Source organism: Myotis daubentonii, chromosome 2 (genome assembly GCF_963259705.1).
Source record: "Myotis daubentonii chromosome 2, mMyoDau2.1, whole genome shotgun sequence".
Lineage (NCBI taxonomy): Eukaryota > Metazoa > Chordata > Mammalia > Chiroptera > Vespertilionidae > Myotis > Myotis daubentonii.
The window spans coordinates 199,548,558-199,575,783 of record NC_081841.1 but is presented as its reverse complement, the minus strand read 5'-3'; the positions used below and the strand labels follow the sequence as shown (position 1 = coordinate 199,575,783).

The following is a 27,226-nucleotide window of genomic DNA, read 5'->3' as shown; positions in this document are numbered from 1 at the left end:
TAAGTGAAATAAATGGGTTGGATTAAAATCCAGGCAGCAATGTATATGTCCATCAACAGATGAATGAGTAAACGAATTGTTTCACAGTTGTGCAATTGAATATTACCTAGTAATAAAAAGGAATGGACTATTGATATGCTCATCAACATGGATGAATCTCCAAATAATTACTCTGGGTAAAAAAGGAAAAAAGTCAGACAGTCTCTCCCCCCCACACAAAAAAAAATATAATAATATAAACTATATGATTCTACTTATATAAAATTCTACAAAATGCAAACTAAATTTTGGTGACAAGCAGATCAGCTGTTGCTTGGAAATGGGGGGACAGGTCATGGAGAGGAGTGGGAGGGAGAGCTTCCTAAGGGGCATGAGGAAATTCGGGGCATGAAGCACGTGTTCATTGTCTTGATTGCGGTCATGGTTTCACAGGTATGTCAAAACCTTCCAAGTTGTACACTTTATATGGACTTTTACTGTATGTCAATTAGACCTCAGTAAAGCTGTAAAGACATATCATCACAAAGTGATCTTTAGGTGACTTCCAACTGACTTCAACTCCATTTTCTTTTTCACGATTTCCTCTTTGATCTCTTCATAGAACTCGCTCTAGGAAACATCCCTAGCCCCAAGCAAATATCCTTTTGTTGTTAGAAGACACCAAGCCTGGTTTTTCCAACTGAAAACAAGAGGGGAAAGTTCTAAGTAAAACCCTCTTAATAATGAAGGATATAGTTCACTCCTCTTCCCCAAGCTCACCAAAATCTTGCTGGGGTCAAATCCTGAAAGACAACTTTTATCCTCCATTTAGGGCGTAAAGTCAAGAAGAAAAAGCAAATCTTGTGATATAAATAAACTGGAACCAAACATTTTGAGAGTTGCCTGGTTCCTTTGGGGCTAACCCATGTTATTAATAAAAAGGGCTCCAATTATGAAAGCAGGGGTTTCTTCCCTCTTTAGAGTGGCAACTCTCACCTATTAGCTTGTTAGAGGACTAAACAAGCTACACTCCAGAGACAGGGAGATGTGGATGGAGTGGTGGGAGTGTTTTGTTTTTTTTAATCCTGCTTCAACCTACAAATGCAAAATGGACTGGCCCAATTTAAAGTTTTGCAATATCTGACCACTGGTCTACATTCCTAGAAGGTTACAGGTAAAATAAATGTTGTGTGTGGGTGTGTGTGTGTGTGTGTGTGTGTGTTAGGTTGAATCATTATTTTCTAATTCATTTACTATAATGAAGAAATAGACTTGGGCCATATGAATTCTGCCTTTGCAATCTACAAGCTTGGTGATCTTGGTCAATCCTGAACTTCTCTAAGCTTCAACTTCCTCCTCTACAATGGAGTTGAACTCAAAGGGCTGAGCTGACGATTATAAAAAACAAGAAAGGCATTGGGCCTGGTACATAGCACTTAATAATGTTTTATGAAATCTGTATTATTGAGGTATACTTTCATTTGGTTATTACTCAATACCACATAACTTTGAGTTTACCTTTCTCTCACCTTCTGTTACATTAATAATCTGAATCCACAAACAGGTAAGAACACATTAAGGGAATTTGCTATTTGAAACAACAATAGCTAATACAATGAACCCTTAAAGTGTGCCAAACATTGTACATGCTTTTCTTAATCAGTCATTTAACCCTAAGAACAAGTTCATACTATTATTATTACCCCCATTTTACATATGAAGAAACTGAGGCACATTAAGTGATTTACCAAGATCACACGACTAATAAAAACCTGGGGGATTGGGTGGATTTAAATCCTGGCAGACGGACTGTGGAATATCTGTGCTTAGCCACTATACTGCAAGGTTTTTTTTTAATGGATTTTTAAACACTTTTGTTAATTAAATCATGACAGACTTGCCTGCCTGATAACTTTGCACACTGAGTCATAACCATCACAGCTCTCTTAAGAAAAGGATTTTCAGAAATGATCTACTAAAATCCATGCCCTGGCCCTAGGCAAGGCCACAACTAAACAACGCAAGCCTGGTAAAAAAGGTGGCCTGAGAACAAAATTCTGCTTCTGCTCATAGTTCATTACCAAGTTTAATAGTCAGGAAATTCTTGAATTACAACTTAATTTAGACCCTTTATGCTTCAGGTTGAGCCCCATTCCTTGGGCCTGATAAACCCCAATATTTCCATTTCTCTTATTCACTCACTCAACTTTAAAATAAACATCTATTAAGCATGCCGTCTGCATTATATCACTGAACAAGTTCTGATAGGATCAGTCAGGAGTTTGGCCAACTGGGGACTAGGGGGGAATTGTAGGAACAAGGTGGGGAGAGGATAGGCCCTCATTTATAGAGGAGGTGGGCACAGAGCTCCCAGGCCTCACCATGCAGCCTACTAGTGTGGACTTAACCACATAATCCTGAAACTTCCCAACACAAACTCACCCAGAGCAAACAAACCCAGGGTGATCCCAAGCGAATCCCAAGCAGCCATGCCTGGGAAACGACACTTGCCTTTTTCCTGGGTCCTAAATCTAACACCACCAGCTTGCCAGCTGCCCTGTATACAAGCTTTTCACTTACTGAAGGCGGTAATTAAGTGGACTCCTTCTCTTCCGCAAACAAAATAACTTCAATGGCTGAACTAGAAATGTCCCAATATGATGCTGCCGAACAGTGAAAGCTGTGGACAACTTGAAGCCCTTAGAGTGAGAGACACAACGCCTGGATCCTGGCGCTGGTTCCATGCTCGGTCTGTGCTTACTAAGCACCCCAGTGCCCCGCATGCTGAGCGAGGAGCAACCTCTGCCCTCAGAGGACTTACAGTCTAGCCGGGGAGACGAGGAGGTGCACGGCCCCTTCACCTGTGGCAGGAGTTACCAAGGCCGTTAATTAAGCTCCTGAGGTTAAGGAAGCGCCAAGGAGGCTTCCATCCACTCTTACCCTCGCACCTCACTGAATTTCGAAATTTGTCCACTAAAATTGGAATAAAAATTACTCCTTAATCTACTTTATGATGCCGTAGGGACCTCAAAAGCCAAAGCTCCTACAAAAGCATAAAGGGCAATTGAAGGTAGGGACTGTTCATTAGCGACGTAATGGTGCTAATCCGCACATTGAAAAGATGTTTCATTGAGCGGTGCTGCAGAAAAGAGGCGAGCAGAGGGCTAAAAACTGTTGCAAATCGCTGGTACCTGCTTCAGCAAAAAAAAAAAAAACCACAGTCTTGACCTGTTAATGTGGAGGAGAATCCAGAGCAATCTCCGGAGCCAAAATGTCGGAAAAGGACACGCTCAGCACCACTCGCGTCCTCCCAGGGGTCACTCGCCAGGCGCTCCGCACCACCCCCACCCTTAAAACCCTGGCCCCAGACCCCAGATCTCAGCCCGCCCGGGCCTTGTCGCGGGCGCCCCCTGGCGGCCTCCCGGGGACACTGATCGTTCGGAGCGCGGGGCGGGGCTAACGGAGATGAGGAGGTGTGGTCTTCTCGCGTGAACTAAAGGCGTCATCGCCGCGACGGGCCCGGAAGGAAGTGGCGGGCGGAGGGGTGTGGCGGTTTCTGCGGTTGCGAAGGGGTTCGGACGGGTACGGAGCGCCTGGAGGGACACCTGGTACGCGGCCCCCGCCCCTTAGTGCGTGCACTGGGCCCAGCTGCGGCGCCAGGGCCCACCCCTGCAGCCTCTTGTCTCCCCGGAGCGGGACAGCATCCCTCTCTCTCCCGAATCTCTCTCTTTCTCTCTCTCTAGCTCCCGAGCGGGACCGGGCAGAGGCGCTTGGAGCCCCGGCCCCTACCCAGAGCTCTGGGGATGCGCGCCCTTCTTTCTAGGAAGGGGCGCGAGGTGGGGCGGGGGTGACATCGGAAGGGAAGGGCATTTGCAGAAAGCACGTTGCTGCAAATCCGTAGCTGGAGGCGGCCCAGGTAAAACGAGCGCCTCGCCGATGTCGGCGCCCGCCTTCTCAGACCCACGAGGCAGAGCCCGCGCCCTGCGCCCTGCGCGGGTTGGCCCTGGCGCGCCTGGCTGTGCACTTCGGTGTCACGGCCCTAGTTGTTGCAGATCGCTCCGTGTTCAGGACATGAGTCTCCGGAGGCCAAGTCTTCCGCATGCCGGTGCCCGAACACAGTGGGACCCAGAAGTCCAGAGTCCTTCCAGCCTGGGGAACCCCCTTTCTCTAGTCCTGGGCTTAGGGACCTGTCAAGTGCCAAGTGCCGGCCAGGTGTATGGGAGGGAGCGTGGCCTCGGCCTTGGTCAGAGCCCTCTCCCACGAGGACCAAAGGAGTAACCGGGGAGGCGGACCAAGGCCAGAGAGCCCGCCTTGGGCCTCGGTTTGCATGCTGTCTCTGCCGCCCCGGCATCTGAAAGGAGTGAATAATGGCTTCCTTTGAAGTGGCAGGCAATTAGGAGCGGGAGGCTCCGACCAGAATTACATGCCACAACTGCCTGTCATTTGACTTCCTCTGTAATTTGCGCCAACCTACTGCAGCTGCCTCTTCCCCGTTCCCAGCGGGAGCGGCTCCTGTGACAGCACGTTGGTGTTCACAGGAGGGGAAGGCTGTGTTCTGAACGCTGCCCAGCTGGCGCTGCTTCTCCCGTGGGGGGCGGCTGTGTGGAATGGCTGCCTCTTCAGCGAGGTGGGGACTAGAACCCCACCGTTAGGGGATGGCAGTGCTGGCTGAGAGCAGGGATGGAGAGCGCGGCAGATCGGGCCTCGTGCCCACCCACCCGGCAGACTAGCTGTGAGCCTGGGAGCTCCGCTAGGTGAGGTCCTCTCCTGCAGGGCAGACCAGACACGTTGTCCCCTGTCTTCTTCCCTAGGATAAAGGCTCGCTGATGGCTCAGTTGGGAGCAGCTGTGGCTGTGGCCGCCAGCTTCTTCTGTGCAGCTCTCTTCTCAGCCGTGCACAAGATAGAAGAGGGACATATTGGGGTGTATTACAGGTAAGGCAGAAACGGGGAGGAGCTTGCAGCTTTCTGTGAAATGACTCTTTCCTAGTCACTGTCTAGCAGATTCTGCTGAATATCTAGGTTTATGTTTTGTTGAATATGGAAGTCTTTTTTAAAAATATATATTTTTATTGATTTTATTTATTTATTTTTTTTTTACAGAGAGGAAGGGAGAGGGATAGAGAGTTAGAAACATCCATCAGCTGCCTCCTGCACACCCCCTACTGGGGATGTGCCCACAACCAAGGTACACGCCCTTGATCAGAATCGAACCTGGGACCCTTCAGTCCGCAAGCCAGCGTTCTATCCACTGCGCCAAACCGGTTAGGGCAAATATGGAAGACGTTTAGTTGAGCTTTTGTGTTAGTGACCATGGGGATGGGGAATGCGCGCGCACACACACACACACTCACACACACACACACACACAAATGTAAAATAAAACTTAGTAGTCTAAGTTGATGAATGGAAATTGATAACTGTAAATAGAGATTGAGACAAAACCTAAAGGCAACCAGAGCTCCTTGCAGATTATCTCTAAAACATTGTTCTCTCCTACATCTCTCTCAGCATCTTGGTGCCACAAGGTTACCTCTGCTGAGTACCAGGTCTTGATGGCAACTTGAGAAGATAGTCTGCTCTGGGAATTTGAACCTACTCTTTAAAATTAACATTTCAGGAAAAATGAAAGCACCTGCAGGTTAATTTATTTCAATCAAGGCAAACCCTAGGATAGTGGTTCTTATAAGCTCATTATGTCACTATTTATTTTATTGCTCCTTTAAAAAAAAAAGTTTATAATGTAAAGCAAAGAAGCACTTACGTGTGGGATTACTTTCCTTTTAGTAACCTCCATAACCAAGTTTTTTGCTTGAAGTCTTTATGGCCCCTTCTTGTCATGTGCCCTGTGATGCTTATTTCCAGATTGCCACTAGCAAGTTCTAAAAGTCTGGTTGGGTTTCCCAGTCCCCTTTAATTATTTCTCCCTACCATCTACTTATATGTCCCCCCAAATGGCTTTTAGTTTTATTACCATTTACATACAACTTGATTAGAATGGTAACTCTACTGCCAAAAATATATATTAAAATGATTTGTAAAATATACTTAAAATTATTCTTTTGGTGTTGATGTCACTGGAATCCAACACTAGTGCAGCTCATTGATTACTGTATTATTGGATTTAAGTGCCCAAATGGATTGCCACAAGTTCAACAGACACAACAAAGTAAAATAGACTTCCTCTCAAGTATAGCCAGGAATTCTGCTCCTTTATTCCACTTCGCCTGAGTGCCTATTTTTCTTGCTGTGGTTTTATGTTTTAGCGTTAGGCTTCCTAGAATATTCGGGTCTAGCTGGGAGGAAGGAAGGGATCTGTGGAGGTGGCTCTGGCACTTTTCACTCTGTATTACACATTGGTGGGGCTGACGGGATAGTTGGCCCAAAGAATACCAATGTAATGGGTACCTCTTGCTAAACTGAAGCTGCCTCTTCTCCTCTGCAGAGGCGGTGCCCTGCTGACCTCCACCAGCGGCCCTGGTTTCCATCTCATGCTCCCTTTCATCACATCGTATAAGTCTGTGCAGGTATATTTGGCTTGTGTGGGATGGCTGGACAACTGCAGCTTTGGGGTGTTGACGAATGCATGATTTGGAATTATTTAGCCACTGGGTGAGTGTGATGCCTTTTCAAGGAGTCATTTAAGAATATAAGTTTTACAAATATGAAGAATGAAGCTCCATTAACTCTGAAGCTTTACTTGATTGTTGAAGTGGTTGAATGGAGTCCTTGCCTTGGCCCGTCAGTCCCCCTGGGAAGTGTTTCTTCACTTCAAGACAAAGCCATAGAAGAATCTGTTTGAATGTATAGAAGGAAAAGTAGAGTGTGTGTGTCTGCATTTTAAATCACAGGCTACCAAGTTGGATGGAAATAAAATGGTAATTTTGCTGGTTCTTATTTGAACTTCAGAGATGTGAACATAATTTTGGGTAAAGAAGATGGAAGTTGAACTTGGGATATGACATCTAAAAAATAGGAGTAGGATTACTTATGACAGACCTAAAGCCTCCCTACGTTAGACTAGCCATCTGTGAAGTATGTCCAGTATCCGGGGATACTTCATCAGCATTATCCGTGTAACTTTCTTCTGCCGTGTACTCTGCTCTATGGTTTTCAAAGTGCATTTGTGCACATTATCTCATTTGGGTCTCACAGTGATCCTGAGAATGGGCTGAGCAGGTGCGATAGGCTGAGACAGGTTAAGTGAAGAATCTGTTTCAAGACCAGTAAACGGAAGAGGTAGAAGTAAACACACATCTTGGGATTCCTAGTCCAGGGTCTGTTTCACTAAACTAGTATTACCCAGCTCGTTCGTGTAGTGGTTCACTTACGGTGGAAGCTGGCAAAGTGCTTTTGTTTGGCTAGTCTCACACCGTGTGTATCAGGAGGATTCAGAGGGGTATTCGTGGTTAACAGAGACAAAGCCCAACCCAAATAGGTACTAAAGAACAAGGACATTTGGGATTCCAAAAATAAGTCACTTGTTTGTCACTGCCCATCTCACAGCATTTTGTGTCTCCTCTATTTCCAGACCACACTGCAGACAGATGAGGTGAAGAATGTACCTTGTGGGACTAGGTAAGGTGCCTGGAATAAAGCTAGTAAGCCCAAATAAGAGAAAGGGCTGTCGGGCTGGCTGCAGTAAGAGGCAGTAGCAAGGGAGGCACCCCTTGGTTTTATCATGTTCCCTGCCCCCTAGCTCCCTATGTTCTGATTCCACTAGGTGGCAGAGTGCAGTAGAGAAAAACCACAGAAGTTAGACAGTTTTGGAAGGGCTTCAAATGCTGTAAGAAGTTTGAACTTTTTCTGTTAGAAGTGAGGATCCTCTAACGGTGTTTAGCAGAGAGTGACTTGATAGAGGAAAATAACTTTAGCATAACTAACTATAGAGAATGTCTTAATGGTGGGGAGGCCTTAAGGGCAGGACATCCAGAGATGATACCACTGTAGTGATCTGGCTGGAAAGTAAAGAAGGTCTAAACTGGGATAGAGTAGCACAGTAAACACCACCACAGGAAACGTGGAGAGGAACAACCCACAGGATAACAGGTCTAATCTTGGCACAAAGTCCTATTTGGAGGGGCACTGGGTTGAAAAGGAGACTTAAAAGACAAACATATACAAAGGTGACCCTTAATTAGAATCTGGTCCAAAACTAACAGCTATAAAAACTTGATGAAACTATTATTAGTCAGCTAGGGCTGCCATCACAATACCACAGTCTGGATGGCTTAAACAACAGAAATTTATTTTCTCAAGTTATAGAAGCTTGAAGTCCAAGATCAAGGTGCCAGCAGGACTGGCTTCTGGTGAAGCCTGTCTTCCTGGATTACAGTGGGCTGCCTTGCTTTGTCCTCACACAGCCTTTTCTCTGCACGTGGAAGAAGAGGAAGAGAAAGAGATGACTTTTCCTTTTTTTTTTTTTACAAGTCCAATCAGTGACAAGTTATGACTTCATTTGACCTTAACTAAGGGCCCTATCTTCTAGTATAGTTACATTGGGGGTTAGAGTTTTAACATACGGATTTAGGAGGGCACATAATTCAGTCCATAATGGGAATCATTGGGGAAATTTGAATGACTGGGTATTAGATATGTTAAGGAATTATTGTTGATTTTCTTAGGCTTGGGAATGGTTTTGTGACTATATTCCAGAGCTTACCAGTGACTTCTTTGTCCATTCTTCCTCTTAGTGGTGGTGTGATGATCTACTTTGACAGAATTGAAGTGGTGAACTTCCTGGTCCCAAGCGCAGGTACAGTTTTCCAGTTGACCCCCGCCACCAGCTTACTTTCTCCAAGATGCTACCCTAGTGTCTGTTGCAGCACCTCAGGAAGGAAGTACTTCGATGTCTGAGAAAGGTTTTGGGGTTTTTTTCCCTTTTTATTGAATTTACTAGAGGCCCAGTGCACAAATTCATGCACAGGTGTGGTCCGGCCAGCCTGGCCCTGATTGGGGCAGATCGGGGCCGGGCCTATCAGGAGTAGGAGATGGCGGGAGGTTGGCTGACTGGCCCGCCCCAATTAGGGACCAATCAGGGCGCAATCAGGGCCGGGACGGCCAGCGGGGGGGGGGGGGGGGGGGGAGGGGGGGGCGGGCAAGGGCAATTGGCCAGCCGGCCCTGCCACCTGTAGGGGTAAGGAGGTAATCGGGGTGGGGCCGGCGAGGGGGAGGGGCTGTGGGAGGTTGGCTGGCTGGCCCCACCCACGATTAGGCCTGTTTGCTGGTGGCAGTGGGCATCATAGTAACTGGTCATTCTGGTCATTACAGCATTCTGGTCGCTGGCTTTTTATATATATAGATTGGGGTGACACTAGTTAACAAAATTATACTGGTTTCAGGTGCACAATTCTACAACCTGTCATCTTTACACTGTATTGTGTGTTCGTCACCATTTACTCCCCCATACTCTCCTCCACCTCTCTCCACCCCACACCTCCTGTCAGTCACCACACTATTTATATCCATTAGTGTTTTTTTGCACAATTTCTCCACCCCCCTCCCAATGCCAGTCACCCTTCCCAACAGCTGTCAGCCTGCTCTCTATATATGAGTCTGTCTCTGTTTTGCAAGTTTTGAGACCTGCCTTTTATTCTGGAATCTCTCCTTCCCTTCCAGTATATGATATAGTGAAGAACTATACTGCCGACTATGACAAGGCCCTCATCTTCAACAAGATCCACCATGAACTGAACCAGTTCTGCAGTGTGCATACACTTCAGGAGGTCTACATTGAGCTCTTTGGTAAGGAGTCTCTTCTGATCAGAGCCTGCATTGACAGCCCTGCTTCCCCCCCACTGCCTACTTCTGAGCTACCCACAGGGTAGAATGGGCACTGCTGGACAGGAGCTGTTAAAGGATCCTGTGCTCAGGAACTGGTCACAAAGGGCATTCCTAGAAAATGCTGGTGACAATGGAAGACCATGAGAGTGGTTGAGCTTTGGGCACAGAAGTAACAGTGGACTACAGGACTCACTACTGGCCTGAATCAGAGGACTGGAATGGAAATGTGTTTCCACGGTCCCTAAAATATTCTATAATGAAGACAGGCTCAGTTCTAGAAGAACCTGAGAGATTATCCAACTCAACATCCTCATTTTAAAATAAGGGCACTGAACCACAAAAGAAGTCGTAGAGCTAATTGGTAGTGGCTGAAGCTAGAACCTCTCTTCTGGCCCTCACTTTGTGTGCTTTTCATCACATCACTGAATGAAAGGCACCCAGGGAACAGTGAGGAAAACGGGACGGCTCACCTTTAATTCTAGAAGTGGGACAAGGACCATAGCTACTTACAGTTTCTGGAACCTTTGTGGGGGTTTTATTTGTTTGTTTACCCTATACTTACAGAAATGAATAGGAAAAAGCTTAGAACAAAAAGGGTCTACATTCTTAAGTAGATATTTCTTGTCCTTTTTTTCCTGGTCAAAGTAAAAATAACCTGACTTCAGCAACAAAGGAAGGAAACATTTCAGTAATTGTTATAGCTCTTAGGCGGAAAAATATTCTATTTAAACTTGCTGCTAGAAGTTGTCTAGTAGCCAGTGCTAAAAGTAAATGGTTTTTCAACCCATAGTACAACTATTCCTGACACTAGGACTGGGCAGTTATTTTTCCCAGAAATCTTCATAAAAAGGACCCTGAGTGAGAACATTTTTAGAGTACACGGAAGGAGGAATCATTGATGTTGCCAATGGCCTTAATTAAGCAAACAGCCTTTTACACTGTGTTTCAAATTTGGGAAATTATCAGAATCACTTACAATTTTCTGCAGCAGAAAATGTATCTAAATTCACAATATAGGGCTTACAATCTCTTATTGGGGTTGGATTCAGTGTGCTTTTAGAAAAAATTTGGGCTTTAGCCGGTTTTGCTCAGTGGATAGAGCATGGGCCTGGGGACTGAAGGGTCCAGGGTTCAATTCTGGTCAAGGGCACATGCCTGGGTTGCAGGCTGGATCCCCAGTAGGTGTCGTACAGAAGGCAGCCAATTGATGATTCTCTCTCATCATTGATGTTTCTCTCTCTCCCTTCCTCTCTGAAATCAATAAAAATATATTTTAAAAAAAGAAAAAGAAAAATTTGGTAAATTTGCTATATTTTTAACCTCAAACCAATAGAATTTTATAAAATATCATTAGTTTTCTTTCTAGCCCTTGTTTTATAAACGTGTGCCATTAAATGAACATTTGAAACTAAAAAAGACAAAGGATCTCTAATTTCCATGAGGAGGAAATTAAAATATGAAATTGTTTTGCATTAGAAAACTTCTTACTATCTTAGTAAAGTATAGCTTCTGTACAAAGTAGCAGAGAAAATGTGATTTGAGGTATTTTTTCTTTTTTAAAGTTCAATCTTGCCTGAAAGCACTGTTTTGCTAAGACTATATTTGCATCTGTAAAGGAGACACTAGAGTCTCTCATCCTATTCCTTAACCATCAAAAGTTTTTTTTTCTAGTTCCGTCCCCTCAAGATTCCTAGCCCTGACTTTCAGCAGGACTACATAGTTCTCATCCTGCTTACTCTGACACATCCTCTTTGCCCATTTTATAAAAATCCTAGCGGCCCAGTGCACGGATTCATGCACATTGAAAGGAAATTAATTAGAAGAAATATTTTAATATTGCTATTCGCCCTTTCTCTATAATAGAAGTGTCAACCAATTTCATGATTAACAGTAACAGATGGAAACACACGTGTGTGATTGGCGCCAGCAAGAGCTTTATATAGAGAGAGACCCGATGCACAAAATTCAAGCAAGAGTAGGCCTTTCTTCCCCCAGTTGCCGGCACCAACTTCCCTCTGGCACCCAGGACCTGGGCTTCGCTCCAGCCCCAGCTTCGTCCGGAAGGATGTCTGCAGTGATGTCCGCAATGACATCTGGTCTAATTAGCATATTACTTTTTTATTATTACAGATAAACTTGCTTAACTCGACCTGCTTTCTGATTTGCTAAACTTTGTCCAGCCCAGTGAAGCACCTCAACTTCTCTTTCAGGTCATTGTTAACAACATAGCAGTAAATATCAACATGAAGCAGATTTTAACTGCAGCAGTGTTTGAATATATCTGCGCAGTGAGAAAACCTGAAGTCATTTTCATGGTCCACCATTTCTTATTTCTTTTCAGTTAGGTCAAGTTTCTAAACTTTCTAAATCTCCATTTTCTGGCTAAGGAAAAGAAAATAGGATTCTACTGAGTCCCCAACTACCTACTCCAGGGCTTATGTGAGGATCAAATGAGATGAGGCATGTGAAAACGCTTCACAAACATTTGGTTAAAGTGTAAAATGCTTGCACCTGGCTATAAAGCAAGTCGTGTTCCTGGGCTGAAGAAACTCCAAGGAGGCTAGTCAGTAGGGAGAGGAAGCCAGGAGTTGCTACGTGATGTCATTACCCGGCACTCACCTGGGGGCTGCATTTTGTGCCGTGGGGTCTTGGCAGCGTTGGCTGCGATTTGGTGGACTGTCGCTCCAGGGCGGTGGCGGGGCCTGTGTCCCACTTGGGGGAAGCCGAGTGTTGATTTGTCAGTGCCAGGTCCACATTGCCATTCCTCTGTAAATGGCCAGTGCGGATCACGGCAGCTCCTGCATTGAGCGTCTCTCCCCTGGTGGTCAGTGCACGTCATAGCGACTGGTCAGAGAGTTGGAGGGACACTTAGCATATTAGCCTTTTATATATATAAACTAGAGGCCCAGTGCACAAAAATTTGTGCACTTGGGGGGGTGTCCCTCAGCCCAGCCTGTGCCCTCTTGCAGTCTGGGACCCCTCAGGGGATGTCCACCTGCTGGATTAAGCCCGCTCCCCGGGGGATCGGGCCCAAGCTGGCAGTCAGACATCTCTCTGGCAGCCCGGCAGCCCTTGGGGGATGTCCACTTGCCAGCGGGGAGCAGGCCTAAGCTGCAGTCAGACATCCTTAGCGCTGCTGAGGAAGCGGGAGAGTTTCCCGCCACCACTGCTGTGCTGGCAGCTGGCAGCCTGCCTTGTGGCTGAGCAGAGCTCCCCCTGTGGGAGCGCACTGACCACCAGGGGGCATCTCCTGCATTGAGCATCTGCCCCCTGGTGTCAGTGTGTGTCATAGTGACCAGTCATTCCCAGTCGTTCTGCTGTTAGGGTCAGTTTGCATATTACCCTTTTATTATATAGCATAGAGGCCTGGTGCATGGGTGGGGGCTGGCTGGTTTGCCCTGAAGGGTGTCCCGGATCAGGGTGGGGGTCCCGCTGGGGTGCCTGGCCAGCCTGGGTGAAGGGCTGAGGGCCGTTTTCAGGCTGGTCAAGTCCCCCAGTGGAGACCCTCACCCCATGGGGGTGTGGCCAGCCTGGGTGAGGGGCTGATGGCTGTTTGCAGGCTGGTCACACCCCCTTCATTGGGGGGGGGTGTCCCACTGGGGTGCCTGGCCAGCCTGGGTGAGGGGCTGATGGCTGTTTGCAGGCTGGTCACAACCCCTTCATTGGCGGGGGGGTGTCCCACTGGGGTGCCTGGCCAGCCTGGGTGAGGGGCTGATGGCCGTTTTCAGGCTGGCCATGCCCACGGGCTGGAAGCAGGTAACTGGGATTTATTTATCTTCTATAATTGAAATTTTATAGCCTTGAGCGGAGCTCAGGGCCAGCCAGGGCAGGCGGGAAGCTTAGCTTCCTCCATTGCCGGGGGCAACGCAGGCCTCCTGCTCTCTCCAGCTCTGTGGCCACAGCCATCTTTGTGACGGAGTGACAGAGTGAGGAGTGACGGTTAATTCGCATATTACTCTTTTACTAGATAGAATTATCTAGGACTTGTTCAACAGTTTACCTGGAGAACCTGTGTGTATTTAATAATATAACTTAACTAGCATTTATCAGCATAACTGTAACATAAACAACTTATTAGTAGTATTACTTTGGTAATAAACCACATTTCAAAATATTTCTTCCAGATTTTCCTGAAAGTTACCAGCCCAGGGCCACAGATTTCTACTTTGACTCATATAATTTGGTCTGATAAATGACTGTGTTATTAACTTACAGAGGGTACAGGCCATCTTACTTAAAGTTTGGTGGGTATCCTATTTAAAATAGAAAATATAAAATGTAATGTTTCTCTCTAGCTGTCAAATTGTTAGGCCAGTGTCAGGTGCAAGGTACTGCCTTTATGAGCATTTCTCCCTCCATGCTAAGAGGCTTGTGAGAACATAGCCAAAAAATGGAAACATTCAAATCCCTCGCTCACTGATATGACAGTTGGAAAAATTACTGTTTTAAACCCTAATAATCAAAACATAATTAATCAAGTTCATTATTTTGGTTACTAACTGGCTTGAGCACATCTCAGCCTCCGTGGACTTCAGTTTGGGTATCTGTAAAAGGCAGGAGTTAGATTTGCTATTTCTCAAAGTTCTCCTGTTTGGGCATAAGTGACCAAGAATGGCTGCTTAAAACAGATGGCAGCTGACAATGAGGGAGATGATTGAGTTTAGATGTCCCAACTTGGTTTCATGGAGTCTTTTTCTTGGTGCCCTTCTGGGATCTTATTGAGGCTCTCAGGCCAGAGAAGGCAGCCTGGGGCTGCTGTCCTGGGATCATAGCTAGAAGGGAATCAGTTATAGCTCTTCCTACACTTGTCTGTGAAACGACCCACATGTGAATTCCAGGCAAAGGAATCAGGACCAAAGCAAACAACACATCAAAAGACTTGGACTCGTTTCCAGAACTGTAAATTTTTATTTTCCCCTTGTGTCATTTGGTGGAGTTCCTAATGGAAATAGTCTTCCTTGGGGCTTCCTTGACGTCAGAATCTGTTTTTGTTTCAGAAACAGCTAAAATTACTAGATTGAATGTGCTCAGCTCTTTTCAAAATATTTGACAGAGCCATTCCATCTTCTTTTTTCGTGAAAACTGGGTGCCTGCCTTCTGTTTTGCTCCTGTTGTCTCAGGAAAGACTGTTGCCTTTCTCAAGAAATGGGCTAAATTATTGTTTGTTCTTTTCCTTTTTAAAGTTCAGTTCCCTTTTGGGCAAGGTTGATATTTTCAATAACCTAGGGATTCTCTCTCGAGGTCACAGGGAAAGGATACTCTCACATCTAGCTATGTAGGGGGACTGCGGAGGCATGTTGCTCCAAAAGTCTTGCTGGAGAACTTTATGTTTCTGGGCTATGATAAGCATAGCCCAGACCTTTTGCTTGTGAGGTACATTCTTGAACTGGTGTTTTAGCTTTACCTCTACCCCATATTTCCCTCCACCCTACCTAGATAGTGTGACAACTCCTTTTCCTGTCTTTCTTGATTCCAGATCAAATTGATGAAAATCTCAAACTGGCTTTGCAACAGGACCTGACCTCCATGGCCCCTGGGCTTGTCATCCAAGTAAGCATTGCCACTGTGGGAGTGTCCCCTGATGAAGGTGCATCCCCTCTTTCAAGGGATGTCCTTTCTGTGCAGGAAGATCAAGGACCAAGGGGAGCTGCTTAGGTCCCGTACCACTCTCACCTTCCCATCAGGTGCTCTTTCTATCCTTCCCCAGGCTGTGCGGGTGACAAAGCCCAATATACCTGAGGCGATCCGCAGAAACTACGAGTTGATGTGAGTATCCTCTGCCTCAGCTGTAACCACCACTCTCCCCCACCTCCCACCTCATCCCATCCCAGCGTTAACTGAAGCTGTGCCATGCTTGTATTCTCCTCCTTGAGTATTTGTCACAGCCCATTGCACTGTAGGATGGAGCAGGCGTGTCGGGACAGTCACCTGGGCTCTGTAACTGTGATTGAGAGCCACGGAGAAGCTCTTTTGAGCAGTGATGCTTTTAAAGGGGCCAGGGGGCGCCTTTTTTGTGCTTCATGGCTCATGCCAAAGAAAATAGGAGGGAAAGACGATTAAGTGGGCAGGCAGGTGTATTTTACTAATGGCCACTTAAAGCAGATGGCAGCTGACAATAAGTAAATTATGCTCTGTTTCCCACAAATGAATTATTTTGGAGGAGGAGCAGAGCCATACTACTGTCGGCAACAAATTTGCTTTTACCTGGGACATTAAACAGCCTACCAGGGGAGAGTAAGAAATCAGAGTTCCTCTCCTCAGAAGAGTTTGGCTTCTCCAGGGGACCGTGAGGTTCCTCGGAAGCTTTTCCATAGTGGCCTCACAACCGTATACTTTTATTCCCCTCCAGGGAAAGTGAGAAGACAAAGCTTCTCATTGCAGCCCAGAAACAGAAGGTGGTGGAAAAAGAAGCTGAGACAGAGCGGAAGAAGGCTCTCATTGGTCTGGAAGTGGTTCTATGGCCCCCTTCAGGGCAGAAGGGCTGGGGATGGTGGAGAGAGTCCAGGAAATCTTAGACACGGTTAAACCACATGGTTCTCCAAACCCTTGCCACACGTAGGAGTGGCTGTCATACTCCTAGAAGCAAAGCTAAAATTGTCATATCGTGGCCTGGGGTGATAAGTTTTGAGTTTCCAAATATCTCTTTTTTTTTTTCTCCTCACCAGATACGCTTTTTATTGATTTTAAAGAGGAGGCGAGAGAGAGAGAAACTTTGATCGGTTGCTTCCAGTATGTACCCCAACCAGGGTTCAAACTCATAACCCAGGTATGTACCCTGACCAGGAATTGAACCTGCCATCTTTCCCTGTGCAGGACGATGCTCCAACCAACTGGGCCACAACAGCCAGGGCCTACATCTCTTAAACAAAAGGACCCCTTACTATTAATTCATAATGATCATAGCTAACACTGAGCACTTACTATGAGTCATGTACTTTTCTAAGCACTTACATGTAAATTCTCTCTCCTCACAACTAGCAGATGAGGGAGGCGCTATCATTTACCTCTCCTTACTGAGCTAAAGCACAGAGAGGTTAAATAAAAGGTCATATAGCAAGTTAAGTGGTGGAACTGGGGCTCAGATACCAGGACTCTGCTCCAGACCTGGGTTCTTAACCACTATATTGGACTATCAACAACAAACCTGACTACTTCCTAACGTGAGGTGGCAGGAAGAAACTTTTCAGAGAGTCCCTTATTCCTTAAAATATTCCTTTGGGAGAAGTAATCCTTGTGACTTAAGAGAGAGGTTAGGACTTGTTCCTTGCTTTCATCAGAGTAATGACTCTCCTCACTTGGGCGCACGTCTCCCCAGTTGCTGTCTTGAGTTGATGTCGTGGTTTGTGCTACGGGTACACTCCCATCTGCCCATGTGTCCCTGCCACGGCTGTCCTCTGGGGCCAGTGACTCCATCTGTGCTTACCCACACTCCTGCACCGGGGCCTCTGATCAGGTGAAAGGTGGAATTGAGTCAAACTCTTGAAATACCAGCTCTAAGCCTTTTCTCAATTCCATTAACATAGAGGCAGAAAAGGTGGCTCAGGTTGCAGAAATCACCTATGGACAGAAGGTGATGGAGAAGGAAACTGAGAAGAAGATTTCAGAAATTGAAGGTAAGTGAAATTAATGCCTGAATTTTCCTCAAAGCCACTTTGTGGCGGGAGGAGGGGGGCATCATTTCCTTTGCTCTTTAAGCCCCCTTCTAAGATCTCTTGATTTATTTGGAACATTGCTTTTTCTCTGCTTTCACTTTGGGGGAGATTTGGCATTAATTTTCCACTTCAGAGAGCATTCATTCATTCAACAAATGCTAGTTGTGTGCCATTGGGAACTCACACAGTCCCTGCTGCTGTGGAGCTCACAGTCTGGCAGTGGAAGTAAACTAAGAAGCTGGCCCAAAAGCAGCTCTCTCCCGCCTGCCTTACCCACCCCTCCTGAGAAGCCCTCGAACTCCATAGCTCTGGCCTCAGCCTGCTCGCAGGTTCTCTGTAGATGTTAAGCTGGGTGTGAAGAAGACACCTTTTCAGCACCAACAACACGAGCTGGAGGGAAGTTGTTCCTTTGCTGACTTTTCTGTATATCACTTACCTCCAGTTCCCTGCCCCTCAGCCCTAACCTCATTCCCATCACCCAACTTTTTCCTTCACGTGCTATGTGAGCAAATTCTAGGGCAGAAAGGGGACCTGAAAGCCCAACTTCAGGCTACTACGAAGTGCTGTGTCCAGTTATACTCATTATGGGGCCAGCCGGCTTCGCAGGGGCCTATTAGGGAGCCAGTTAGGATTTTGCAAATCAGCAGCTCCTCATTAGCAAGCAAAGCAACACATTTTTATTTCTTATAAATACATGCATGAGGTGCTAAGGCCAGTTAAGTCAGCCGCACGCAACCCAAACTGCAGTTAGACCAGTGATGGCGAACCTATGACACGCGAACTCATTTTTTTGGTTGATTTTTCTTTGTTAAATGGCATTTAAATATATAAAATAAATATCAAAAATATAAATCTTTGTTTTACTATGGTTGCAAATATCAAAAAAATTCTATATGTGACACGGCACCAGAGTTAAGTTAGGGTTTTTCAAAATGCTGACACGCCGAGCTCAAAAGGTTCGCCATCACTGAGTTAGACTATAGGCTCCTTCCACCCAGGGTCAGGCTGAGGGTGTGCAGTAAGGATCCACCCACAGACTGACCTTTCTTCCTAGCCTTTTTGCTTCAGATATTACTCACATGAGACTGGCCTTATTCCCTAGGCAAGGAAGTAAACATCAAAAATTTTGCATCAACTTGAAAGCTGGTCTTGGCAGATTGAGAAAGTATATTGCTTGTGTAGTGGAAGTTTAAGTAGGTCTTAAACCAAACAGGTGTTAGTCTGGACCATGGCTTATAATTCTCTTAGAGTTGTGCCAGCTTAACCACTGCTAATTATAACCTTTTTGAAATGGTTAATGGAAAGAGAAGGGAAATGAAGTTGGAGAGGGACCAAACTATTTTGTGGGAGTCAGTGTTAGGGTGGATCTGCCTCTGGCTGTATTCAGAGCCTTCTTTGAGCTTTTGCTGGGTAGCATACGAGGGCTGAGGTGGAAAGCTCTGAACCAGGAGGTTGAGGCAGGGTCCCTCCCCACACATGGAACTACAAACGGAACAGGAGTGCAGACACAGGAAGTGTCTCTGGGCAGCAGTGCTTCTCTCAATAATGCTGTCAGATAAGATGCTGGGCACAGCAACAGACTCCTCGTGACCCACCACAGGGAGATGCAGGCAGAGCTCTTCACCCCTGTTTCACAGATGAGGAAAACTCACCCCAGGGTCACAAAGGCACCCAGGAAAGTTACAGCGACCAGACCCTGGTAGCCTCTGCACTTCAGGTCACTGCACTTTCCCCTCAGATGCTGCGTTCCTGGCGCGGGAGAAGGCAAAGGCTGATGCTGAGTGCTATACTGCTATGAAAATGGCCGAAGCGAATAAGGTAAACCATCAGTCCGCCTGGCAAAGAGAACGCGTATTTGGGTTGAAGCTGATTTTGTTTGAGAGTTCCCAGTGTGGGAGGACCTCCACCACCCAAAGCCCCCGTGGCCGCAAGTGATGACTCCTGTGCTGGGTGGGACAGGTTCTTCCCTTTTCATTAGCAGTGCCTCGATGGAAGTGTAATTTTCATGTTAAAAATGTTGGTGTTAAAAAACATGGGAACTCCTAAAACTTTTGCAGCTCTAGCCTTGAAGATCTGAGATAACTTTCTCCTAGAGAGTGGTTACCCTGTTACTAATGTAACTATGTGGCCAGGAAAAGGAGAGAGGGCATGTGTCTTTGACAGAGACCCTTCTTATGACAAGTGAAAAAGTGTCACCCATAGTTTTCTCTAATCTGGCTCCACCTAAGTCTTCTTTACTTCTACTTTTGCAGCTGAAGCTGACCCCTGAATATCTGCAGCTGATGAAGTACAAGGCCATTGCTTCCAACAGCAAGATTTACTTTGGCAAAGACATCCCTAACATGTTCATGGACTCTGCAGGCAGTCTGGGCAAGCAGTTTGAGAGCCTAGCTGACAAGCTGAGTTTTGGCTTAGAAGATGAACCCTTGGAGGCAGACCCAGAGGAGAATTGAAAGAAGATTTTTGTATAACCTCAGATGACACTTAAAGAGATCTTTATTTTTAATGATGAACCAGGATGCCCCTCCCTCACACTACCTTCTCTGACTGTCTTCCAAGTACTGTGGTGAGAAAAAAAGAAATGGACTTAAATCTATCCCCATGGGAAGGAAGGGCAGGGATTGATGATTTTGGGATGTTATTCAGCTAAGTAGGTTATATGACTTCTGTTAAGATTTGTAAACCACAGGTTTGAACTTTGACCTCCGGGCACTAATTATAGTCCTTTGAAGCTGGCTTAATTAAGGATGCTATCAGTCAGGAGTGGGAGAAATAGAGGGTGTTGCCTGTAGGTGATTTGATTTCCCTTATTTGGGAAAACACAGTCCAGATTCCTCGCCCCTGCCTCCAAGGTAGGAGATGCCTCTAGGTGAGGCTCACACTGAGCAAATATGTGCTGGTAAGTTTGTCAGGAGAGCCGTGGGGAAGCAGCTGCGAGTGCTTGGCTTTCCTGGTGTTCTTGTCAGTGCATACGTGAGTTATTTCAGAGGTACGCTTCTTGAGCCCTCATAAGGAAGAACCGGTGCTAGATTCTGCTAGCTTTTCTCTACACACTACCCTCCTTGCCCTAGGGCTTAGCCTTACCAGACCTGAGGCCCTGAACCTAACTGTCCCCTATACCTGGGCTCCTGAGCATTAAAGAGAAAAAACCAACATGATATAGAAAAATGTTAGTTACATGCAAACAAGTGGTTAGAATAAGATGGAACTTGGAGACATTGTAGAAAATAGGTCTACCTTTCATCTACCTTTCATCTAGCACCAATATTCCACCTTTGTGTGGAAATTACCTAAAAATCGGTACAGCAGTCTGGTAGGGTTGGTTTCGGACTACATTGCCAGTCAGGGTTTGGTCATCACCACACAATTCTTTTTAAAACTTTTCACCTATTCTGTGATTTCGGTTTTGTGTTTTTTCCCCTCTCAGTCTGTTCACTGGTTCCAGTCAGCATCAAGAAGACAGGGACAAACAACTCAAGTATCTTAATAGCTGCTAAAGTGGGATCGTTATGTCTGTTAGCCACTATCATACTTGCTTGGCAAACTCTGTATGTTCCTTGAGATCAAATCTTCTTTTTAATCCTCATCCAAGGATATGTGTTGTTGTTTTTATTGATTTGAGAGAGAAAGAAACATGGATTGGTTGCCTCCTATATGTGTTCTGACTGGGGATCGAACTGGCAGCCTTTTGATGCACGGGACAATGCTCAACCAACTGACCACCCAGCCAGGGCGAGATCACGTGCCTTTTTATTGTTCTAGAGAGTCAAAATTGAAGAGCTCCTTTGAAAGAGAAAGGAGGGCCATCCAAAAGGGTTCCTAATTTTTATGTATATGGCTTGTGCTGGGAGTTTATCCAGTGTAGTGATAGCACTGTGTTTTTAAATTCAGGGCTCTAGGCAGCCACACGGGGATCAATTAAATGTTCAATTTCTATAGACAGCTGTGTGGGTGCAAGTCAGAGTTCATGCCCAACTACCGGGGTTGCAAGGGCTGCATCCAAATCTGTTCAAATGTTTTCTTTTTCATTACTAATTAGGAAAAGTTTGAGTCACTCTGGAAGATTTGAAATGGGGGAGAGCAAACATGAAAGGAAGGTTTTCCTACATCTTGGAATTTGAGTTGGGCATTGGGGGAGGGGGGCCCAGCCTATAGAGCCCAAACGTTGTATACCAAACTATTGAGGGCAGCTGTCGGGGTTAACTTGCAAGCATGTTGCTATTCTCCATGACCAGCTTGGGTTTAGCATGTTGCTATTCTCCATGACCTTGTTATTAGCTACCTCCCCCCCAAAAAAATACTCCCACTATACCCCTTTTCCCTTCAGTGAAACTATAAATGCTACTTTCTGGCTCAAATTCCCCCCCCCCCTTTCTTTTTTGGTCCCACACCCAGACTTCTAGTTTATCAAATGGCCCCAGAACTCATGCCAGTTTGCTTCTAAGTAGCAAGTTTGGGGAACATTCAGCCTGCCTAGGAAGAAACCAAGTGTCAGATGTTGCCCTTCTCTTTTCTACTTTTGGGGACTAGAATTCTCACACCACTGGTCCTGACCACACTTTGTGCAGGCAGCCAAATGTTCCTGAGATGATGGATTTGAATGTGTTCAGAAGTCTTCGCAGAAAGCCGGCAGTCTCCCAAGACCAACATAGGGTATCATTGTTAACATATACACCCCCTACTCACATTCCAATGCCATTAATCACTTGTTAGGAGCAGCACATTACCTCCAGAATCCCTGATTTACATATTTGTCTGCTCCCTCTACTCTGAGACTTGCTACCTAGGTCACAGAAAACCCTACTTCACTACAACTAGATGAGGAGCAAAAGTATCTCAGTCTCTTGGAATAGCACGTCTGCTCAGGTTCTTTATGTTGGAAGCCTCTCTAATACTAACATCCTGTGATGTTAGTATTGTCCCTTGCACTACATACTCTATGACCACAGAAGAGCATCAATAAAGACCAGCCCCTGCTCCTTCAATGTTCATGTCACTTCCTCTTTAAAGTATATATATAAATGTAGTACCCACTAGTTTAAATCCAGTGACTGTCTGTACCTGCCTGAATAGTACAATCATGGGAGTCAGCTCTTTCCTTAGCATGGGACAACCATGTCTGTCAGTGTGACTTTCTTTAACACTTACTAGAAAATCTGATCTTAACATTTGAATTCTAAATACATAAAATGTGATCGCCTGCAATTTTGTAGGCAGTGAAGTCGTGGCTGCTATTTATAAATGGAACTTCTATCAAAATAAGTAACTGTTTATAAAATTCAGTTGTAGGATTTTCCAAGGAAAAGTCACCTTGGTTGAATGTTTCTCATTAAACTTTGCAGAAGTGATTCATATTCAGCACTGTTTTAAATCAATTTTTATATAAGGACAGAATGTTTGCAAGGAAGCAAGAGTTTGTTAATAACTTTTATATGACTAAAATAAAATAAATTTGGAGGTATCTATAATCATATTAAGTTGAGGAAGAAAAAAAATCACTGAATTTTTGTAATACAGCAGGTCCTCAACATCATTTCATTCTGAGTAGTTTTAACATTGATGAGATGCCATAGGAACTTAACTCTTGTTTATATCACCTATTCTAATATTCTAATATTAGATTCTTGTTATAGCAATGACTCTAAAATGAATGATATGCTATGTTAATTGCCTTGGGTTGATAGCTAGAGGAATTGTTTTGGACAACACCAAAGGTGTGAACTTATGTCTTAGTTTTGTTTTCAGTCTTGCTAAATAAAATGAATCTTTGTATTTACTTTTTTTATTAAAGTGAAATTTAGCAATAACTAATGTACTTACTGTATATTAATCCAAAAAAAACATGTTTTATAAATGCTCTATTGCAATTTCTATGGGTCTATCTTTCAACACTGATAAGTTTATCACTTATAGAGAGTAAATAGTGGAAGTAAGATCATCATAAATACTGACTTATCTATGTTTGAGGATAACATCTACAGATGCTCAACTTAAATATCATTAAGTTGAAAATATATTTATACACCTAACCTACTGATCATTATAGCTTAGCATAGCCTACCTTAAACATGCTCAGAACCACTGACAGCCTACAGTTGGGCAAAGTCATCTAACACAAAACCTATTTTATAAAAGTATTGAATATCTTGTGAAATTTATTATGTGTATCACTCTGGCACCATCATCAAGTAAAAAAATAAGTAGGGGACCATCTGTATTTTGGGTAGCAACTATTCTGTGTCTATGAATTTAACCACTATTCCTTTCATTCCATTCAGTAGGAATCTAGCCACTGTTTTTATTGTTTTCTTATAAAAGTGGTAATAGCCAATCATTTTGTGTTTGTATTTTCATTCCTTTTTATTATTACTAGTGACCCGGTGCACGGATTCGTGCACATTGAAAGAAAATTAGAAGGTGGCCAGTGGGGCTGGACTGGGCGAGAAGGGCTGGACACGCCCTGGAGCCAACCTCCCATGGTCTCTCCGTGGCCGGCCACACCTGGAGTGGCACCTTGGCTTGAAGGGCATCTGCAGAGTGAGCAGGGTCCCTCCGGCAGGTGGGGTCCCTTGGCCTGGCCTGTGGGAATCGGGCCCAAACTGGCTCTCCAACATCCCCCTAGGGGTCCTGGAGTGCAAGAGAGCACTCTGCAAAGTTGCTGTTGTACAGGGTGTGGAACACAAACGCACGTGTACAGTAAGCCAGATTCGGAGACAGTGCCCCAGCAACAAGATAACCCATGGCTGAAGGTAGAATCATGTGGCCCTGCAAGGAATCGGGCTCTCTCCTCTCTGGTTTTGGGGTGCGTCACCCAAGAACCACCACTGCCAAGTCACCACAGCTTGGCAGCTCCTGCGTTGAGCGTCTGCCCTCTGGTGGTCAGTGCATGTCATAGCTACCAGTCAGATGGACACTTAGCATATTAGCCTTTTATATATATACATAATTGATTTTGAGAGAGAAAAAACATCAATGTGAAAGAGAAACTGATCAGCTGCCTCCCACACCCCAACCTGGGATGGAACCTGCAACCTGGGTATGTGCCTGACTGGGAATCAAACCCACCACCTTTTGGTGTACCAGATGACGCTCCAACCGACTGAACCACACTGGCCAGGGTAAGGATCTTCATTCCTTTCATTTCTCCTTTTATGTAAGCAGGTGATTAAATAATCAAACTAAATCTAGTTTCAAAGAGCCCTGAGGGCTTAATGACTCCCTTTGTAACTGAAAAATTATTCTTGTTATAGTAATTCCTCTATAAATAAATGATATGCTGGATTAATTGCCTTGGGTTGACAGCTGGAGGGATTGTTTTGGACAACACCAAAGATGTGAACTTATATCTTAGTTTTATTTTTAGTCTTGCTAAATAAAATGAGTATTTGTATTTACTTTTTTATTAAAGAGAAATTTAGCAATAGCTAATATTAGGATAGATGATATAAAGAAATAAAATATCCCTGCCTAGTGAGTTGAGCACAAGATTGTCCTAAAAAGATATTCATATGAATATATATCCCCATTATCAATGTAGAAACAATAAACAACTAATTTGTGAACATTGTATAATTCTTGTTAGGTACTATAGAGATTTATAATTTTAAAGAATCCATACACCACTGCAATTCTCCAAAGGGCAGAGATATTTTTAATTGCCCCATAATTCACTGTAATATCAATTCAGTGAAAAGTTCCATTCTCTACTCTGAAAAGATGCTCAGCCTAGGGCTGCCAAATACAGAATGCCCAGTTAAACATGAATTTCATATGAACAATGAATAATTTTTAGCATAAGTATCTCCAAAATATTGCATGAGACATACTTATACTAAAAAGTTATCCATTGTTTACATAAAATTCACATTAAACTGAGAAGCTGTCTTTTTATTTGCTAAATCTGACAACCCCAGCCCAGGCTTTCTCAGGTTTTTTAATGGTGCTCCCAGACTTTATTGGTTTGGAAGCCTATTATACCTGTTATATGAACTTACAATAGAAGGGGTAAGTTAAGAATGTAGATACTGGAATTAGACTGCCAAGACTCAAATCCCAACTCTACCACTTCTGGGGAATAAGGTTTTGAATAAATTCCTTAACCTGTCTGGGTCTGTTTCTTCATCTATATAATGGGTTGAATTAATTAAATGAAATAATGAACTTAAACGGGTTAGCACTGTGTCTAGTGTGTATATCTGTTCAAAAATACTTATTTTCAGTCATCTGGAAAAAACAAGCTAAAAGTATTAAGTAGGTACCACTAAATGGAGAATCATATGTGATAACAGAATAATATTACAAGCAGGATAGCACATCGAGGAGAAGGAAACCACCGCAATGCAACAAACACAGTATTGAGAATATATACTTCTACCTATGTAACATGTAGGAAACAATCTGGTATGGCCCTATTGAGAGAATTGCTGAGTTCCAGGCTCTAATTAGGAAAAGATTTGAAAAGGCTAGAGAGAAAACAAAATGTTAAAATGAAAAGAAAAATGTAGTTAAAAGATAAAGCTCATGGGTTGACCCCAAGAGAGGCAGAAGGGAAATTTAGCAGCCTTATGTTTATAAAAGTTGTATAATGGTTGGCTAGGTATTCTCTGACTCTTCAGAAACCAGAGAAGGAAATTGGTTTGCAGAATACAGTGTTTTTTAAGATTTTACTTAAGTCTGGCTAAAAATTGAAATGGGAAGAAGAAGCTTTCTGGAAATAGAAAATAAATATAGGGATAAACATGGATAACTTTTTTTTTTCTCTGATGGTCTTCAGAAATTGGGGAGATTCTATGGTTTAAATGTCAGTCTATCTATATGAAAGACAATGATCTCTAAAGGTACTCCCCAAGTCTAGGGTTGGAGAATCTATATTGACATTTCAAAAGCCAGATGTGACCACGTGTTTGCTGAGGGGGTGCTGTCATGGCTACTCTACCTGAATTCATTTAAACTGGGACAGGAGCATTATTTCTCCATTTTTCTTCAGAGCCAAGTAACCAGGCAACAGTAATTTTCTATTTTATCTTTTTTTATCCCCCCAAAAGACAGTAAGCTCAGAGGAAACAATTTTAAAATCCAAAAAGGTTTTTCTCATAATTCGTGACTTTACACTACAGGGGTAAATGTTTTAAAAGCTTGATGGCATTTATGGTGAATAAGTACACTAGGTTTTAGATTGTCTATGAAATCTATTCCTCTGGGTATTTGGCTTTTTAATCTTTCTCTTTTCCCCTTTGCCCTTGCAAACTATTGAAGAAATTTAAAGACAGTTAACTAGTGATAAAGTGATTTTGGACCTGCATTTTTCAAAGATTAGGTCATAGGGAAGGATGAAATGTGACGTTCCAGGAAGAGGAAGAGAAGAAAGTAAAATAGTAAGAAGAAAAAGGTGGAATAAAGTTGATTCAAAAGCACAGCTAACAAAGAAATTGTTACCCAATACCCCAAGATTTCGGATTCTATCTCCAGTCAGGACACATATAAGAATCAACCAATGAATGCATAAATAAGTGGAAAAACAAATCTCTCTCAATATTTCCCTCCCTACCTCCCTCCCTCCCTCCCTCCCTCTCTAAAATCAATAAATGGATAAAAGTTTAAAAAGGAGTAAAAAAATTGGAAAATGTGAAGTGAGAATGAACTGGAGTCACCATGATCTTTTTGTCTTTACTTCCATTTTCATAAGGTCATAGAGTGTTAAAGATAAAAAGCATATTAGAAACGAATCCATAGTAAAGCCAGTCTTACTCAACTTGGTCTCCCCCAAGGTACCTTTTACAGAGAAATGCCTCAATAAATATTGACTGAATGGATA

At 44.2% G+C, this 27,226-nt stretch overlaps 1 protein-coding gene across 4 annotated transcripts; it reads left to right on the top strand.

Annotated features, from left to right (window-relative positions):
• Positions 1–3,467: 3,467 nt before the first annotated feature.
• ERLIN2 (ER lipid raft associated 2) lies at positions 3,468–23,746 on the top strand. Of its 4 annotated transcripts, none has more exons than XM_059685404.1 (12): positions 3,468–3,587; positions 4,791–4,912; positions 6,423–6,504; positions 7,509–7,555; positions 8,671–8,732; positions 9,596–9,721; positions 15,237–15,310; positions 15,468–15,526; positions 16,110–16,201; positions 17,284–17,373; positions 19,151–19,230; positions 19,665–23,746. In XM_059685404.1, exons 2-12 carry the CDS (start codon positions 4,806–4,808, stop codon positions 19,863–19,865), a joined length of 1,020 nt encoding a protein of 339 aa, XP_059541387.1. In that variant the 5' UTR covers positions 3,468–3,587; positions 4,791–4,805; the 3' UTR covers positions 19,866–23,746. The 4 variants fall into 4 exon arrangements, with proteins under 4 accessions (XP_059541387.1, XP_059541389.1, XP_059541386.1 ...); XM_059685406.1 differs by having other exon boundaries at positions 3,501–3,561; XM_059685403.1 differs by lacking the exon at positions 3,468–3,587 and adding an exon at positions 3,612–3,895.
• Positions 23,747–27,226: the final 3,480 nt, after the last annotated feature.